The sequence below is a fragment of the Lepidochelys kempii genome, chromosome 6 (assembly GCF_965140265.1).
Source record: "Lepidochelys kempii isolate rLepKem1 chromosome 6, rLepKem1.hap2, whole genome shotgun sequence".
NCBI classification, from domain to species: domain Eukaryota; kingdom Metazoa; phylum Chordata; order Testudines; family Cheloniidae; genus Lepidochelys; species Lepidochelys kempii.
In genome coordinates, this window is record NC_133261.1 from 35,574,048 (window position 1) to 35,594,146 (window position 20,099).

The following is a 20,099-nucleotide window of genomic DNA, read 5'->3' on the forward strand; positions in this document are numbered from 1 at the left end:
TTCCCCACCCTCTGACCACCCCGACCCCATCCACACCCCCGCTCCCTGACCACCACCCCGAACTCCCCTGCCCTCTATCCAACCCCCCCTGCCCCCTTACTGCACAGCACAGAGCACCGGTGGCTGGCAGCACTACAGCCGCACCGCCCAGAGCGTTGCCCGGCCGCCCAGAGCACTGCGCCAGTGTAGTGTAGTAAATTGCTCTCCGTAACTGCTACCAGTATCACATTCCTACGCAGAGCAGGTTAATACGCCACACCGGCAGCATGGCGTGCTGAGGCTGTGGGGGAGGGAGAACAGTGGGGGAGGGGCTGGGGGTGAGCCTCCCGGGCCAGGAGCTCAGGAGCCAGGCAGGAGGATCCTGTGGGCCGGATGTGGCCCACGGGCCATAGTTTGCCCACCTCTGTTGTAGATCCTTGATGATGCACTGGAGAGGTTTTAGTTGGGGGCTGAAAGTGACAGCTAGTGGCATTCTGTTACTTTCTTTGTTGGGCCTGTCCTGGAGTTGGTGACTTCTGGGTATTCTTCTGGCTCTGTCAATCTGTTTCTTCAGCAGGTGGGTAGTTTTAAGAACGCTTGATAGAGTTCTTTTAGGTGTTTGTCTCTGTCTGAGGGATTGGAGCAAATGCTATTGTATCTTAGAGCTTGGCTGTAGACAACGGATCGTGTGATGTGGTCTGGATGAAAGCTGAAGGCATGTAGGTAAGTATAGCGGTCAGTAGGTTTCCAGTACAGGGTGGTGGTTATGTGGCCATTGCTTATTAGCACCTTAGTGTCCAGGAAGTGGATCTCTTTTGTGGACTGGTCCAAGCTGAGGTTGATGGTGGGATGGAAATTTGTTGAAATCATGGTGGAATTCCTCAAAGGCTTCTTTTCCATGGGTACAGATGATGAAGATGTCATCAGTGTAGCGTAAGTAGAGTAGGGATGTTAGGGGAAGAGAACTGAGGAAGCATTGTTCTAAGTCAGACATAAAAATGTTGGCATATTGTGGGGCCATGCAGGTACCCATATCTAGACTGTCTTCAGCTCAACTATCTGTTATAATGGAGGACCGGCTAACTGCCCTATGTAAATGAGTGTAACTAGTTTACCTATGTATGAATAGGAAATAGAAGATTAACTTCAAAGCAAAGGTCCACAAACTATCTGCATTGCCTATTCTTCTGAGGAGGAAAGCCCTGCTGTGACAATTATTGTGAGGAGGCTTGTCAGCCTGCTAGAGAGCTATAAATACTGGATCTGGGGCATGATCCTGTCATCTCTCATCTGCTGAACTTTGAACTGGGAAAGTTCAAGCCGTGGGATTGAGATCTTCCAAGTATTATTTGGAATACCCTAGAAAAAATATGGAAAGACTAACAGACTTTACATCTAAGCTGCCTTTGGATTCTGAACTGTTGGGATAATTCCAAAGAGACTTTTACAAGCCAGCAGATAACATTACTGCTATGACCCTGATTTATGAACAATGAAAATCACTTATACGTATACGATTCCTTAACCATTCAATAACTCTTTTCTTTTCTTAATAAATCTCTAGTGAGTTTCCTAAGGATTGCATGACAGTGTAATATTTGGGTAAGATCTGAAAAATATATTGACCTGAACATAAGTGTCTGATGCTTTGGAATTGGGAGAACTTTAAGTCTGGTGAACAGGGTTTTCGGTAACCTATCACTACGTTAGATCTCTTTGCCTAGATGGGAGCCAGGGACTGGAATGCCAAAAGGGGACTGTTTGGCTTCTGGTTAACCAGGGTGGTACTGCAGAAGCACTTTTATTACTGGCTTGGTGAATCTAATTATAGAATAAACCACCATTTTGGGGGATTGTCTGCCCTATTTCTCGCAGTCTGCCCCGAGCATGGCATTTTCAGTGTGGCCCCTCCAGATATCCAGTCACAGTTTATTAAAAAGATCAAGAAGTGTCTACAGTATACAACGTAATCTTCATGGTGAGACAATACCAGGTACTAAAGGGCTCTTTAATCCAGCAGAGAAAGGTATAACAAGAACCAGTGGCTGGAAGTTAAAGTCAGACAAGTTCAGTTGGAAATAAGGCACAGATGTTTAACACTAAGGTTGATTAACCATTGGAACAAACTGCCAAGGGAAGTGGTGCATTTTCTGTCTCAAGGTCTTCAAACCAAAACGGGATATCTTTTCTGGAAGATATGCTTTACTCAAACAAGTTATTGGGCTCAATACAGAAGTAACTGGATGAAATTCTATGGCCTGTATTATACAGCTGGTCAGACTAGATGATCTAATGGTCCATTTTTGTCTTTAAAAAAAAAAATCAATTGTAAGCTGTACTATTTGGTTTTCTTCCAGAAGCAGTTAGATTTCAGAGGTGCTGCATATGTTTGAAGAATTTTGGGATCAAATGCAATTTGTAAAGATGTGAGATTTTCTAGTAGTATGTTCCTCTTCAAAGAAGCCTGTCCCAACCATAAGAATGCCCCCCCATGACACCTCCCCACTTCTACTCAAAAAAAAAAATCCCAACCAATCCCACTCTCCCCCCCCCCCCCCGCCAACATATTAAAGGAACTTAATAAAATCTAAAACACATACAAAGTCCTATCCCCAAACTGAGTTTTTACTACAAAAAGGAGACTGCCAGAGGCTCCATGAAGTCCACTACGGACTTCAGAATTGCTACTGATTTTACTCAGAAGGCACTCGGATGCTATGGTGATAGGCAGCAGTATAAAACCCTAAAGTCTTGTTTACACCTAAAACACTGCAGTGAAGACAATACCTATGCCAACAGAAGGGCTTCTCCTGTCAAGGTAGGTACTCCACCTCCCCGAGAGGCAATGGCTAAGTCAATGGGAGAATTCTCCCATCTACATAGTGCTGTCTACACCAGAGGTAAGGTTGGTTTAACTGTGTCATACAGGGTGGGGATTTTCACACCCCGGAGTGATGTAGTTATACTGACCTAATTTCCTAGTTTAGTCCAGGTCTAAGATAGGTCCTGTCTTTGCTAACTGGTTAAGTGTATTTAAAACTCTCTTTCAGGTGTTTTCAAAGACAGCCCCCAGAAAGTTTTCTTCTAATCCCCCGAAAAGAACAACCAATGTTAGGTTTCAGATATACTTAAAATCCTGTATCTCGTTTTCAAGCTTTTGCTAACCAAGCATCAGGCCTGTTTGAATCTATCGGAATGCCTATAAGAAAAGATTTTTCAAGGAGCATTAAACTAACTAGAAGCCACTCAGATAAAAGTAAATCCAAGATAAATTCAACAGAGGGCATAAAGTACACCTAGTTACCCTCTTTAAATACAGACCCAGCTAACCTTGCTTCTAGCTCAGTTTTGTTGATCAGCATGTATAGGTTCAACTCATTACTTCTGCATAGGTAAGAACTGTGACTGAATACATCTCTGTATTCACACCCTACACACTACCGTAAATCTTTGTACAAGGTATGCCATGTGAGGTATCATCTGAAAATTCATAATTTGTTGGTCTGTATTGTCCAGATAAAATGTGTGTGGCAACACTGTAATGTGAAGTTTTAAGATTCCCCCATATGATGTCAAGAGTACATGTTCAAAACTCACGCAGCACCAAACTGATCAAACAGGCCTGTCTTGAACAAAGGAATGTATGTTTCTCTTAATTTGCATTTAAACATTTAAACAGAGTAATCAACCAGGAAGGAAAAACAAAGGAAGCTCAAATAGGTGGGAAAAAATCTCAGGGAATATCCTTCCACACAGACTCTGTCTCCTAGTTCCCAGTTGGAAATGTTTTTCAAGAGGGGGATTGAAACTATAAAAAGAAGGGGCAAATACCCCAAGACACCCCCTCTCACTCCTCTGTGTATCTCTGGCATTGCACCTAAGAAAAAGGAAAACAACCATTGGACTTTGGGTAGGGCCCTGACATGAAGAGTTTGGTCAGTAACCTTACCAGAAGCATGTGGTAAGAAATTTTGCTTGAATCTGATATAGTTAGGTTAGACACTAGTAAGTGTTTTATCTTTATTTTTCTTGTACCTGTTTCTGATTTTTATGCCTCATTACTTGTATTCACTTAAAATCTCTTTGTAGTTAATAAACTTGTTTTATCTAATCCAATGTGTTTAATTGTCTGGATAACTTCATTTAAGTAATAAACTGGCATATTATTCCCTTAACAGACTTAATATATTTGTCCTGCCCAGGAGAGAGCTGGGCAGCATAGCACATACAGATCCAGCACTCGGGGTGTGTTGGGGTAACCCTGCAGCATAACCCAGGCTGTTGAGAGCCAGGATGTAGCTGGCAGGCTGCAGTTACACACACACTCAGGGTGTGGCCTGCATGCTGGAAGGCTGTTTGTGATCAGCCCAGGTGGGAGCTACTTCAGCAAGGCATTGTAAGGTATCTGAAGTTGCTGGGTGGGCGTGACACCGCCCGCACTGGTCTTGACTGTGCCCTGGCATGTCGCAGGAACTTAAACCCCAAGTCTGCAAAACACTTATGCACAGACTTAATTTTATGCAATCAAGTCAACAGGACTACATAAAAGTGCAATGTTAAGCACAAAGTACTCCCACTGACTTCAATAAGATTTACTCATGTAGGATTAAGTATGTACATAAATCTTTATAGGATCAGGTCCCTACATTAGAAAATAATTTCTAAATATAGGTCTAATAATTTTATATTCACCAAACCCTTTCTACTATTTTAACTTCCTTGTATGATAAAGTCTCTGAAGATAGAAGCTCAGAGGTTCTTGTCCAGAATTATGAATTAGCATATATGTATAGTATGGATATTGTCAAACACCCTTTGGTGTGTTTTAAAAGGTTTCCAATAATTGGTGGGGCCCAAGGGCACAGCCCACTACACAAGGAGAAGGGATATTCTGGCCAGAACAGGACACATTCTCTCAGACCCAAGCAGACAGTACCTCTGTTAGAGGCCTTACCAGAAAGTCCCACACAACAAAACCATGTTCATCTGTATTGCCCAGCCCTCAGAAGAATAACAGTCAGAGTAGATCCTGACGGGATTTGAACCTGTGGTTCCAGGCTTTATGATCATTTCAAACCTGATGATCAGGTCACTAATATGTTTGATTCACTCAGCAAGTTACTCTTTTTTTTTTTTGTGGGGCAGGGGGGGGTGAAAGGGTGGACATAAACTATCAGTAGCAAGGTTTAAGTCATTTAAGGTCTATCTTCTTTAGTAAATTAAGTTGTGCTAAAACATTACCTTGAGGAGTCATTAATGGTAGCACAGGTTTACCATGACCAGCTGGCACAATGTTAAACATAACTGGTCACTGGCTGCAAAGTCAAGTTTAACATGTTAGTTAAAATGACTCCTCAGGGTTGTGTTTTAACACAATCTAGCATTATAGTTAGAAGAAGCCCTTACTGATACACAGCCAAGCTCACACCTGCTTCTGAAAGGCTAGCAAGATCCTTTGCTTATTTCTTTAGCAATGTTATTGTGAAAGCTATAAAAACAGGAAACAGCATCCAAGGCTTGGCAATAGCTGGAGTAAGAAATGCAACTGTTAAACAAGGATTCATGGAACAAAACCAAGATTCAACCAAAGTTGCAGCTGCCAGATCTGTAAATGAAGAGCCATTACAGTGATGGACAACTTTGGGTCCAAATTATGACTCGTTTCCTTCCTTCCTTCAACCCTTTCTCCTCAGACAGAACCACATCTATCTTTCATTCAAACACTTTTTTCCTCCTCCTCTCTCATTCACCCTGGACATGCTAAAAAAACTAATTCTTTCAATTTTTACCCTAGAACACTCACATTCTATGCTTGCAGTTATTCCTCCTTTTGGGAAATCATTAAGTCTAATAAACTTTGAACTGGTAACAATAAATCAGATTAGTTAAGTACCGAGACTGGGATTTAGGCCTCTTTGAAAAACTCCAGCCTCAGTCTTCAGAAGAACAGCAACATATTATTTATATTTGAATATTTTATTAAGGACCACAGGTACTCATTTTATTATAACAGCCTTGGTTTTATTACTGACTATTAAGGTCTCATCTACTGTATGAGTCTCATATTTGTAACTTAATACCTGGAATTTTTTGCATCCTAATGACTGTAATAGTAATCCTGCCCCACTGTCACTTAACCCTGACCAAGCAGCCCAAAGTTAAAACATAGTCCTTATGTGTGCAGCCAACAAGAGTGTCACGGTCCGTGACACATTTTTCATGGCTGTGAATTTGGTAGAGCCCTAGCTATGGGCAAGAATATATCAGCACTGCTATTAGAGACCTTCCTTTTAGCTCAGTTCTACAAACTAACCCAAAGCCAGCCAATGTTAAACAGAGTTAATATCTTCAGAACAGAAACCACCTGATTTCCATTTCCTGGAGGTAATGATGATTTCTATACACATCTACAGTAAGTGTCACAATTCTTTTAAGCATGTACAAAACTTTCCCCATGCCCCCTGTGACAGTGTAGTGTGGTGGTAACCCTGCTCCTGCTGGAAGGGAATAAAGCAGCCCCAGAGAGAGCGGCAGCAAGGAAAGCTGGGCTAATTGGGAAAGCAGCCACAGCTGTAGCCAGTGCAATCAGGGCTCAGCTGACCCTTATAAGAGGGCGGTGGGCAAGAAGGATTCAGTCTCTCTCTCTCTCTCTCCTTGGGAGAGAAGGACCTGGCTGCCAGGGACCTGAGAAGGGTACCTAGCTTAGAGCAGTACTGGGGAAGGGCAGAGGGAGCTGTGGAGCTCCAGCCTAGCAAAACTGCAGGTCTAGTTAAAGGCCTATAAAAGATACTGGGGCTGCAGAGGGGCAACCCAGAGATAGGCAGTGGCAGCCCATGATGAGTGGTTCATAGACTGCAGTCTGCCCTAGGGAGCAGGGGCTAGATGATGACTGGCAGTAGCCACTGAGGCAAGGGAAGGATAGGGGGTTGGGGGTTCCCCTGGGATGGGAGACTCAGACTGAGGGGGTACTGCCAGGGGCAGAACCCTAATCTAGAAGGGCACCGGGGTCTGGGAGGGACACCAGCCTGCAGAGGGTGTTCCTGGCTGGAAGAGCTAATTCCCAGAATGACAGACAGGAGGCCCCGCCCTGGTGAGTCATCGCCCCGCAACAGACAGATATTGCAACAGCATGTAATATCTTCGGGGACCATATTGTATTAAGCTTGTGTATCATTGCAGGCCGGGAATTTTATGAAATTCCAGCGGGGAGGTTTATTGCCACTCCTCCGGAGAGGTACGCCCCCTGCAGAGGCTTTAATATACTGGTTCAAACTGGGTTTTCCAAAGACCAACAGACAAAGAAAGGGCCTTTGTTATAAAACGGCTGGGTTTAAACTGATTCAGGGCCTTCTTTCTGATCCAGCAAACAGACAGGCTCTTCTGTATAAGGGGGGTGCCAACCCTTGGGCAAGGATTAGAAAGGTTTTGATATACTGGGGCCCCACAGGACTGCTGGTAAACTCTTTAGCTGGCATATAGGAACTCTTATTGTTTTTTTGTTTTTTGTTTTTTTTTGGGGGGGGGGGAGCTAAACAGGTTCTCTCTGTAATGCTTTTACCTCTTTGCTTAAAAAAAGCTGCATGGTAACTTGTAACTGCTGGCAATACACTGTTCATAGTCCTCAAAAGGAAAGCAATGCAGAGGTGCTGACGGTTAGACTTACTGGAGATATATCAGTGTAAAGCAGGCAGCTGTGCAGCTTTAAAACCCCAGAAAGAACAGAACCCATGTCTCCACCCAAGAGAGGTGATTTCTGGGAGATGGAAGCCTTAAGCTGGTGCCCTTAAGGGACCCGGGAGGAGGAATACAGCTGCAGTAAACACTGAAACTGTGACTTCCTCCAACTACCCATCCCAGACATGTGCACACAAAGGACTCTACTTACCTAGGAAAAGCCTGAATAGAAAATCCTTGGAGCATTTCATGTAGGTCAACAAACTCCAGTTTAGTTGGAGCAGTGTTAGAAACAAATTCTACAATCAAGAGCCGCAGTTTCAATATCCCATCTCCAGCCCCTGACACATAGAAAAGTTACAGATAAGATTATCTCAGCAATTGAGTCCCTCTAGCACAGCTGCAATGCAGCACAGATAGCCAAAGCAGGTCAATTTCACTTCAGTATTTAAAAAGGGAAGTGGAAGTGCTCTTGACCAAGATAAGAGTACTTTTGCCTTAGTCAGTCATGAGGTTATGTAAGGCCCCAAAATAATTTTTTCAGGAAACTCACTGAATTACCTGACTTTTTTTTCTCTTTTAAACACACATTTAAAACTGTGTTTATTTTTAGAAGACCCTGTAAGAGCTTAGTTGCAAGTTGGACATTCTAGTCCTGTATTTCTCAAAGTGGTTTGGTCCAAGCATAGGACTGGGAGCCAGGAACTGCCAAATTCTAATACACTACTCACTCTGATACAGATATTCCCCTGTGGCCTTGGACAAACCACTTAATCTCAAGCTTGGTTATCTTGCTTGTGCAATGAAGTTAACGTGTCTCTCCCCCCTCAAAGAGATGTTTGTAAGGATTAGCATTTGGAAAATGCTTTTAGGGATGAAATACTCAGAACTACCCACAGAAATATTAATAATTAAACTTCACTGCTCTTTCTCCTCCTCCCCCACCACCACAAGAAAAGTATGAATACACTTCCCATAAGAACCTAGCCACTTCCCATAAGAACCTAGCTAGGTAAGAGCCATGACAGTTACCCTCCTAAAGAACTAACAGACTATGAGCTAAACCCCTCCTTCAGCTGTATCAGAGAACAAGGTATACCATAATATCAGGCACAATGGTAGATGCCAGGGACAGTTCCATGGTGCAAAACAGTGCAGGGGTCACTGTGCCTCTGCAATAACCAAGAGGCAGGCACACTATAGCCACTCAGTTTGGGGCTGGTTCATAAACTGAATTAGGGAAAAACAGTTCCCTTTGGTGGCCCTGCTCACACTCTCACAAAAAAGCAAGATCACTCATTCAGTGTCTGACTCACCCTTTATCCAAGGGCTGATGTCCTTACTTTTCCACCTTCGCCAGGATTAGGCCCAGTGTGTAAAGTAGCCATCCACCTACAGAGTTGCAATATGGCAGCCATCCTAAGACAGCAACAGCACTGAGTTTCTAGGAAAGAAAGTGAAGAATACCATCTCCAACTGAAAATGGAGGGGAAGTTGTAAGTACTATGGCTCAGGTGTTCCCCTTTCCTATGCAGTTTGGAAGGGAGTAAGAGAAAATCCCAGCAAAAATAACTCACAACACATGGAGGTTAGGACAACAGCAGCTCTACAGCAAGGAGCCAGGGGAAACCATCCATGTGAACGCTGCACAGATTGGTTCTTTATTCTAACCCTCCCAAAAGACTCCACCACTCTACAGCATGATCGATACTCAGGCCTGGTCTACAGTACAGAGTTAGGTTAACACAAGACCTCTTATGTCAACCTATGTGTTTACACTAAAATTTTGCTCCCACTGATGTAACTCACCTGTAACACCAACTTAATAACTCTACCTCCACAAGAGGCATAGAGTCAGCGTCAATGTAGCGTCAGTGAGGACACTGTATTGCTTACATCAACTGTTGCTGACTGTCAAAAGTTATCCTACAATGTCCCACACTGACAGTTCAATTGATGTAAGAGTTCCTAGTGAGGATGTGCAATGCCAACACAAGGAGCAAAGTGTAGACACACTCAAGCGATATAATTACTGTGGCATCTGCATGCAGACATAACTTAGGTTGACTTAATTTTGTAATGTAGACATGCCCCTGAGGGAGCTGCATCAAGAATCCTATCCAATTTTAAAACCTGTTGCAGCCATAATGCCACCCAAGGCCCAGGCAAACTGAACCATTTCAACTGGACTGGTTCAAACTCTGCTGACGCTGCCTTTGAAATCAGTTCAGGCCATCTGCAGCTGGTTTATACTATCATTCCAAATGGGTTTAAAATGGTTGAGCTGAACTGGTTCTAAACCCATTTCAAGTTCTGGGAGAAATTTAACCAGTGCACACCAGGCCTACATGGCACACTCCACTGCAGTGCTAGGCAGAAATCCATATGGTAGCCAACACTGACAGTAATTTGCTTTTCTGTAGCTCTTAACTTCCCACCACCGCTCTCCTTACAGACAGATGTGAAGACAAAAGGATCAAATTTTCTAAAACACTTAAAAGTGACTTAGGAGCCTATGTCCTATTTTCTAAAGTTACTGAGGCACTTATGAACCTAAGACCCACAGACTTCCCAGGAGACCTAGCTCTTAAGTCACTCTAGCACTTTCAGACCCCTTTTTGTTTATATTCTACTTGTGATGATTGTTTGTTTGTTACCAGCACCTCACAGGATGGTGCCAAGAGACACGACTGGCTGCAAGAGTTTCTCCAGGAGGGAAAACGAGGCTAGGTAAATAGTGCCACAGCGGTTGACAAGAGGGTGCTGTGGAGGCCACCCCGCCATACACCCCGATAAAACGACAGTCACCCGAGAAATAGCCATCTGGGGAAAGCTCTTCCCTGGAAAGAGGAGGAAATAAGCCTGACGTGACAGCTTTCCAAGCAAATTCCCCACCTGAGACCGTCTGTGTCAATGTTAAGACAGTTTTTCTGTATTTAGTAACATTTCATACTTTAGATCAGTGGTCTCCGAACTTTTTGGCTCGCGCACCCCCAGGGTGATCTGCCACAGGCACGCTGCCGAAGGAAGAGGACCAGAAGACCTGCTGCGGACGTGCAGAGCTGCCGCCAAAGAGAAAAACGGCGGAGTGCCATCCGGCGGTGCTACTACTGCCGTGCACCCCCTGGGATCATCTCCCACACCCCAGTTTGGAGACCACTGCTTTAGATAGCTGTAAACTTGACTGCAAGCCACAAATCCAGGAAGCTCTTGTGACAAATATCAGAAGGAATACTTTTTGTATACAGTAAAAAATAAGTAACTGATTCTGACAATGTCACTTCATATGCATTATTGCTGCCACATGAACCCTGTGGGCGAGAGAGAACTAAAAGGCACTAATATGAAAAGTCCCTAAGAGCAGTGAAGAGGGACAATACCAACTTGAAAAGCCATAGTTGTCCAAACATTTGGTACCTACAGTCATTACAAGAAACTCCCCTCAAGTTTGCTACAGTTTGAAAGTTTAGAAGAGAATAACCTTTGCTCTTAGTTTTAGTTTGTGCATACAACAGCATTGTAGTTGCTCGCTTTTAGGAAGGCCGGTCCTTAAAAAGATCAACAAGGGAGCAGAAACACACTTACACAATGTTTCATACATTGGTGGGGGAGGAAGGGGAGCAAGGGTAGAGAGAAGGGGAGTATGATATGACATGCTATTTAAAGTAGGCTCCAGAAACTAGACTTTTAAAATATTAATTTAAAAATAAATAAATCATGAGTCCACTGCAGCACTTGGAAGAGAACTTAGAAACCCTGACCCCCAGCACCTTGTTATGGAGCATGCTCCTTCCTTTACAAAGAAGTTGAACACCTAACACAGGGATTTTTAAAAATGTACTGGGGGAAAAGAAGTCATTCATTTTCTATAATGGAGATTTTGGAAGACACAACTTGTAATTTAACCTACAACACAGACATGACAATCAAAAGTTTGGTATTATAGAAACAGCTTAATAAATTGTAGCTCCAAATGCTATTAATGGAGTACAGCTGCTTTTCCTTACATCAGACCTCCCATTCTTTATTCTGTATATCAGCTACCACAGCACGTCTGCCTCCGTTCCCAATGACACAAAAGATCTCTTTGGCACTCTAAAACACAGAAAGCAACTCAGGCTTCTTGGGGAAAGGAAGATTGGAGGGAGGAAGAGGAACTGCTAATGAGACCTAGAGCTTTCCACAGAAGCCAGTTCAAATGCAGCCTAAAGTTATCATCTGATGCCTGTTCAGAGTGAGTGGCCTCAGTTCAAGTCCTACTACTAGACAGGCCCCCATAACAGAATCAGCACCTTTGTTAGCAAAGCCAAGGAGATCAAAATACCCTTTCGTCTTTAGAATTAATCCTCGTGTCAGAATAGAGGCACACTGTCAGGGCAGTGTGGGAAGCCAGCACTGCTGTTATTCCCAAAAAAAGGCAACACTACTTCAATCTCTGGGGAAGTCAAGCCAGCACCTCTCACCAACACATTCATCTTTGCCAAAAGGGATACATATTAGCCCCACCTTACAGATAAAGGAACATTTATTTATTCAATGAGTAAATGTAAACAGTGTGCTGCAGAAGTCTATTACAGGAAGAGGCCTCAGGTCTGACTCCCAATCCTGTATCTTAATCACAAGCTCATCCTTCATCCACAGAGGAAGAAAATACAAAACAAAAGGAAAATGTCAGTAGTTAAGAGGGAAAGCATTAATCAAAGTTAAGCATTACAATGTTTTCCTCCTCAAACTTTCTAGTTAAAGAATTAAAAAGAAAAAAATACCTTCCTCATACCCTTTTAATAAGATAAAGGCTACAACAGTTTCCTAGTGTGTAAAAGTCATGCCCAACATCATTCAAACAATTGCTGGCAACAGTATTATTCTATTAGCCACCAAAAAGAAGGAAAATTATATTTCTGATGCTCTAATACAATGAGCAATTTATCACTTGACTTATCTGACAAGTCCTTCAAGTACTTCAGTTTATTTGAATAATACTTAAAAACCTCTTAAAAGGAAAAGGGAAGTTCTGTGTGAGGAAAAAACCCTAAAACCAGGGACTATGTGAAGATCATCTTCTATTCTAAACTTAATGCTAAGAAACAAAAAAAATACAGGTGTATTGGAAGACTGAAGGAGCCAGGAATAGAGCCTCCAAATGTAAAGAGACAGAGGGGAAACAATATTGCTACATTATTGCTCAAGAGAAACACTTCTGGTTCTAGAAACAATAGGCCAAACTCATATAGGTGTAGCTCCACTGAAGTCAATGGAGTTTTATTAGGATTAATTTAGACCACTATTTTCCCATTACCTTGCTAACACATACAGTGTCACACAGGGGAGGACAGCAATTGAGCCTGCATAATTTGTAAGTCATTTCACTTGTTCCAATTCTAGTTATTTTCCTTTCTGATTTCATGCATCAATACTATAAAAGCATTTATTATGTATGGTAGGGGTCCAGGAGCCCTAATCAGTATCAAGGCCTCATTGTGCTAGGTGTTGTATTAACACCTGAGTTGGCACAGTCCTTCTCCTACACAAATTACACTCCAATTACAAACAAGATACAAAAAAGTGTGGAGAAGGGAGAAGAAAAGAGTTACAAAAATAAGGTCAAACTACACAGGTTATTTATTGCTCAACTTGATGGTTCCAATACATCTGAAAGTTGAGGTTGTTTTTTCCTAAACCAAAATCAACAGTCAGCTATCCCCGACTGCTGCAAAACCTAGCCATCCTTAGTTAGATGATTTCTTGGGGTCAAAGCATAAGTGGGTCTTGAGGAGGCTCTGGAAGGAGGTCTTACACATCCATTCAGGGATGGTGTTCGACATATAACACGGCAACATGGAAGAAAGTACAGAGGTGTTAACAGAGAAAGCTGACAGCGGGCATTCAAGCCTGGCTTGTTTGACAGAGCAAAGGGATAACACAATATGGACCTTCATCCAGAGTCAGTGGGAGTCTTTCCATCGACTTCAGTGATTTGCAGATCAGATCCTATAACACAAGGGGAAATAAAGTAGAGAGGGGCAGAGTTGCTAAAAGTCATCGAAGGTGAGGACAAGAAGCTTGAATTTGACACAGTGGAAAATGGGGAGCCCAGGTGAAGATTAAAAGAGGAAGGTGATGTGGTCAGAGCAATATTTAAATACTATCATGATCAATCCCTAAGATATGCCATCAGTTAAATGTTTAACCAAACCATAGTAAAGAGCAACTATTGTTTTTTATTGGTTTATTGTAAAATCATCAGGATCTTTACTTCACAGCACAAGTTAATTTTAGACATTTGCATTCCATTAAGCATTTCTCCATTGTACACTGTAATTTTGGAAAAACATTCATTACCTATTTGTCATTATGAGATGGAAGTTATTTCCAAGTACACTCAAATTCTGTAAGTGATAGACTATATTGGATTATAAACTGATGATCAGATTTGTGAAACTGCAATTTCACATTCTATAGTGGTGAGTTTCTTATTTCCCCAACTCATCTTGCACCTAAGCAACACAATAAACTGATTCATTCTTTGTTTTTAACTATATAGTAAACAAATGCTGTCCATAGGATTTTGTTAATAAAACTGAGTTAAGAATTAGAACAAAAATACACGTCTTTAGTGTAAAAAAATATAAAATACACTACTGCCACAAACTTAATAATTTTATGATGAAACTAGTTTGTTTTTTGCCCCAGTTTTCAGACTATTTTTGAAAAACCCATTTATAGCTCTGATTGAAAAATAAGAGGCACTACACACTTCTCATTACATTTACAAGATGCAGACATGAGACCTAAATTCAGAAATCCTATCCATACTGCTGCAACAGTAAGTTACACTATAAATATAGATTTGTCTTAGGGCTTGTCTACATTGGCACGTTACAGCGCTGCAACTTTCTCGCTCATGGGGTGTGAAAAAACACACCCCTGAGCGCAGCAAGTTTCAGCGCTGTGAAGCGCCAATGTAGACAGTACACCAGTGCTGGGAGCCACACCCCTCGTGGAGGTGCCTTCACAAGCAACATAAAAGCGCTGCCAGTGTAAACTAGCCCTTAGTAATAGATGCACTTCATTATTTCATCTATTAAGTAAAAATGTTTGTAATACAGACTTGCTGAACTACAAAAATTCTACCACAGTCTTCTGGGGATTCTACAGAACCCATGGAAACACATCTCACTCCCTCACTTGTTCCCCACTCCAACCACCCCAGGGAGAGTTTTTAAGGTATGACAGTATGACTCGATCAATTACTAGCAAATAAAAACTTTCTAGCTGCTTGTCACCAAGACATCCAGTAAGAACAGTTTTCATTACTTCACTGAAGTCCAAATAACCATGCTGTATAAATTTCTGGATCAAAAAAAGTAACTTGGAGGTAGAGAATATATTATCCTTAAACCACTCTGAGCGTAAATGCCAATCATAAAGTTTTGTAAAATGTTATGACATTTAGTAAACTTTTTATGTAGATAGAGGAAAGTGGAAACAGAAGCCACCTTTTAAGCAAAAATAATCAGAAAGAAAATCGAACTGTTTGTGAGTTTATAGTTTATTTACAAAACTCCAACAAAATGCTATATGATCAATATTATTGTGAAACACCTGAAGTATCAGATTTCATTAGCTTGGCTATAACAAAATATGCTTACAGCATCCCTAGGGGTTCTGGCAGCCATTGTCAATTTCCTGAAGCAAGTTTAAAGTTACTATGACATCATTTGGGGGCTTTGCTCAAGGCAGACCTGATGCAGAAAAGCCCTGAAGGGAATCTCAGTGTGTGCCAATCAAGGGATCGTTTGTGTTTAGCTTTGCTTTATTTTAAGAATCCTGCTTCCCCCTCCACCGCACACAGCAACAGTAGTGCCAATGCCTCAGTTCCAACAATGGCCACTTATTAAGCAAATTGCTTCAACAGTTCAAGAATACAGAATGGATTTTTTAAATACAGAAGGAAGAGGAAAAGCTACATAATGCTCCTTTCATTCAAATAAATGAATCTTCCAGGAAGCAAAAAACATTTAAGAGCCATTTCCATTTACTTCAATGGGCTTTGGATCAGGATCTTAGCTTAGTTTGTTCAGAGAGTCTGCTTAAGACTTAAAAAGCAACATCTGCCAACACATTTTCATGCATAACTAATACTAGTTTCTTACACTAAACTCATCCAACTGTACTGAAACTCCAGTTAAATTTATATTCAGTGAAGTTATATCAAATGTTTTTTCCTCTCAATTGGTTCACTTTGCTCCAAAATCCTCATTTTTTTTCCCCTCAAGGAATACAGAATCTCTTTGAACAGAGTGCATATCACACTAGCAAAATATGATCCCAATTCTGCAAGTTACTATACGCAGGCAGACCTGGCACCCACACGGAACAGTCTGGAGGATCGGGGCCTATATTTCCACAAATTTCCTTTAGCAAGAAAAGGACGTACAAAACAGCATACTCCAGTCTTTATTATTTCAAATTCAGACATAAAATTAAGGTAATATCATACAACAATCTTTCAGTTTCCTAAATATTAGATAGTTTCTCAAAGTAACATTTATTATGGGAGGAGGAGCTATTCACATGCAAAGGAGGGAAGAACTATTGTGCAGCAATTTGTGGAATTCAGGACAAGGCAAAAAATAATAGGAGTGACAAAAATAACACTAGGAAGAATCCACTATTTTCAGCATACAAGTCTTGTTCACTCCTAGCTTTTATTAAAGCAGCAAACTTTTTACCCCAAATACATTTAACTATTCATATCCTTAAAACTAAATTTTATAATGTACTTTAAAGTACCAGATTGTGCCATCCTTACTCACTCATTCAGACTGATGTACTTTACAGTCATTCCTGTTGAAATTGAAAAGGACTCATTATACAGTAAGTTGTTACTCTGCATGAGTAAGGGTGAAAAAATCTGGCCCAAAGTGATTAATATGAAAAAGTTTCAGTCATAGCCAAAATGATGTAAATTTAGTCAATAGAATGAGTACTCCTCTATACAAATTTCACTCTACAGTGAACATAAAAAAAAAAGTCAAGAATTTCCAGTCAATATTACTAAGACAGTAACACCCACCACACATTATGAAACACATTTAAGGAAGCAAGAAAATGCAAATTGTGGGCCAGATTCTGAGCTCAGCTATACTAGTGTATATACAGAATAACTCCACTGACTTCAGTGATGTTATGCCAGATTCTGATACAGTGTTTGGACGGAAAAGGGTCTTACTCCATGAATAGTCCAACTGAAGTGAATGGAACTACTTGTGAAGCAAGGTGCTGCTAAACCAGAGAAAAACATATCAGAATCTGGCCCTGTAAACTTAATATAAGCATAGGAGGATTGTAATGATATTGTAAGACACACCTCCTAACCAGAAGCCAAAAAAAATGCATGTGTCAGATAAGAATGACACAGCTTCTAAGACACACTATTGAATCCAGTTAAAGGAAATAAACTAATATCTTAGAAATAACAAAACTGTTCTCTTAACATTTTTATTGTTCTTAACTTTTGTTGTAACTCAAGATAATACAAACATGCAGAATATAATTTAATCTCTCTCTAAAAAGGCAGCATATGATTTTTTTAACTCTAAACATAATTTTAATAATTTATTTTAAAACGTTATTTTAAAAGCCTCCAGGAATCTCACATCAATTGACAGAAGCAGCCGCAGTAGAGATATAACAACACCACTCATGTAAGTATACACACCCTACTTTTAAAAAGGGCATTAACCTTGTTTTAAGCACAGATAAAAAGCTCCAAAAAAGTGTAGCCATGTACAGAAGAATTTTTAAAGTGATGTACTTATCTAGAATATTTTCAATGCCTAACTGAACCTGTTAATTCCCTGGCCTCAAACCAGAATAGTGATCTCCTATGTACAGTGTAAGATACTGACCATTATGAATGTGTTTGGGACATATTGTACCATCCCAACATGCCTAATTGCTGCACTCCTACACTCACCAGCACCCTAGTTATGATAACTGATACGTGTAACATTTCCATTAGGTTTGAAAGCTCCTCCTGGCTTTATTTGTTGTTTCTTCTTGGAAAGACACCCCTACGCTGCCCAGCTCTTTTTAGAGGTTGTTTCTAAACTGCTTACATCGCCTGAAACAAAACACACCTCCCCAAGCACGAGCGCGGCCAGAAGGCCGTTAATCCGGAGAAGGGCCCCGATAGGCGTTTCTGTGCGGCCCTCCCCTCCAGCTGTTCAGAGCTGCCGCCAGCACCCTCCTCCACCCTCCGTCCTACGCCAGGGGAGAGCGACAGAGCATTTCAGCCCCCCCAGCGGCCCCGACTAGGACCAGCAGCCGCAACTCGGGGTCTTACAGCGCCAGGGCGCCCTGTTGCTGCCACAACAAAGCAGCTTCCAGGGACCTTTTACCGACGCCCTATGCCCCCGATCCAGCGTGTGCACGAAGCAAGCCGCGGCCCCGCGCTTTATCCCCACCGGGAGCCGGGCATCCTCCAGGGCAACCGCAAATGCCCGCAACACCCTCCACAACCACGGCAAGCAACCCCCCCCCCCCCCCCCGGCGAAGCGCCTCTCCCGGGGGAACGGGGCCAACTGCGAGCCAGCCCCTCCCGCAGGGGCTGCGCACCGCTGGGGACAAAGGCCCCCTCCCCGGCGCCCCTCACCCGAGAGCTCGTCCGGCTCCAGCCCGGTCTCGGTGTCCAGCCCGCAGATCACGAAGTAGTCGGCGAAGCGGCCGGGTGCCGAGGAGCCGCCCCCGCTCATGCTGGAGCCCGAGGGGTGCGGGGGGCTCAGCGCGCCCGGGGGGAGGCGGCCATCGCCCGGGCTGCTCCAGCTGTTCCAGCGGCGGCGGCGGCGGCCGCTGCCTCCATGACGGAGCGGAGCGGGCAGCGCCGCACGGCATTGTGGGTACGGCCCCCAGCTGTTCCTGAGCGGGCGGGGGAAGAGAGCAACCGCAATGCTGCGCGTGCGCTCTGAGCGGATGGGATGACGTGATGTTGCTGCCTGTCGGAGGCGGGCCGGCTCTGGGCGGGGGAGGGGGCGCAGGTCTCACGGCATCGCCCCGCCCTTGTTGTCTCACGCGCCGTCCTCTGGCGCTTTCCTTTCCCGCCCAACGGCTCGTCCTTCCCGCTCCCAGCCCGGTGCACGGGGCTCCGCTCCCTCTGCCCCTGGACCCCTGTTCCCTCAGGAGCCCGGCGGTGCTGGCTCGGGCCAGCGGCCTGTCCAGCCTGGTGTCCGGCCTGCCCACAGTGGCCGCTGCCCGGTGCTTCAGCGGGAATGAACAGGGCTGTTACTCCGGTTGCCAATTTTGATTGGACTGATCCTGGAGATTTCATCACACGGCAGTCTTTCGTTCCTGGAGACTCCCGGGCATCGTGGGCGGTTGGCAACCCCTGCTGTTCACTCAGCCATCGCTGGTCCTCCAGTCCCAGCCTCCAGCAGTCGGAGGTTAGAGGACTAACGGATGCTGGGAGCATGAGGTTGCATCCCTGCCCATCCTGGCTATTAGCTGCTGCTGGACCGATCTGCTAGGAACTTGCCTAGTTCTTTTTTTGAGCCCAGTTATATTTGTTGGCCTTCACAACATCCCCTGGCAATGAGTTCCACAGGTGGACTGTGCATGGTATGAAGTATTTCCTCTTGTTTGTTTTAAACCTGCTGCTTATTAATTTCATCAGGTCACCTCTAGACCCTCCTGCTGCTCCCCACACACCTTCCAAGTTTAATGAGACTCTCCTTCAAACCCCTCATTATACCCTTTCTCTGCCCTTCAAACCTGTAAAATTTTCCTAAATTTTCTCATGAGGTAGACTAGGCAAGGTCAATTACAGACAGTGGTATAGTGTTGACCTATACTAGCTCCCTGGCTGTAAAAAAATATCCTTCCTCACAGAGACTCTAGTCTAAGAGCTATTTCTCTACCAAAAAAAAGTGGTTTTTTACAGTGCTGTAACTGACGCATGTTAACTATCCCCTTGTAAAAGCCTAGTGGAGACAAGGCACCTGTGGTTCTTTCATGACAGTACAAGCCTGGGATTCGGGTTCAGTTCACTTTTCTGCTGCAGACTTTTTGTATAACCTTGGGTAAGTCATCTAGTCTCTTTGTGCCTCACTTCCCCATCCTTAAAATGGAAATAATCATAAGACTGGAAGGGACCTCGAGAGGTCATTTAACCTAGTGCCCTGATCTCATAGCAGGGCTAAGTATTATCTAGAACTGTGGTTTTCAAGCTCTTTTTCTGGAGACCCAGTTGAATGAAATGGTTGATGCCCACAACACAACAGAGCTGGGGATGAGCGGTTTGGGGGGGGGGCTCAGGGCTGGGGCAGAGGTTTAGGGTGCGGAGGTGAGGGCTGTGGGGTGGAGCCAGGAATGAGGGGTTCATGGTGTGGAGGGGGCTCTGGGCTGGGGCAGGTGGTTGAGGTGTAGGAGGGGATGAGGGCTCTGGG

The 20,099-nt window shown here is 43.4% G+C and overlaps 1 protein-coding gene across 5 annotated transcripts in view; it reads right to left on the minus strand.

The window, feature by feature from the left end:
* DENND5A (DENN domain containing 5A) overlaps nucleotides 1–18,574 on the minus strand; it is a 117,331-nt gene extending 98,757 nt beyond the window's left edge. For 4 of the 5 annotated variants that reach the window (XM_073347532.1, XM_073347529.1, XM_073347531.1 and 1 more), the window contains exon 1: nucleotides 18,314–18,574. In XM_073347532.1, the coding sequence (XP_073203633.1) occupies nucleotides 18,314–18,413 (100 nt within the window). In that variant the 5' untranslated portion in view covers nucleotides 18,414–18,574. Of the gene's footprint in view, nucleotides 1–7,864; nucleotides 8,106–18,313 lie in introns of those variants that run through there. The other variant, XM_073347528.1, reaches the window with a different exon arrangement.
* Between the last annotated feature and the right edge of the window lie 1,525 nt (nucleotides 18,575–20,099).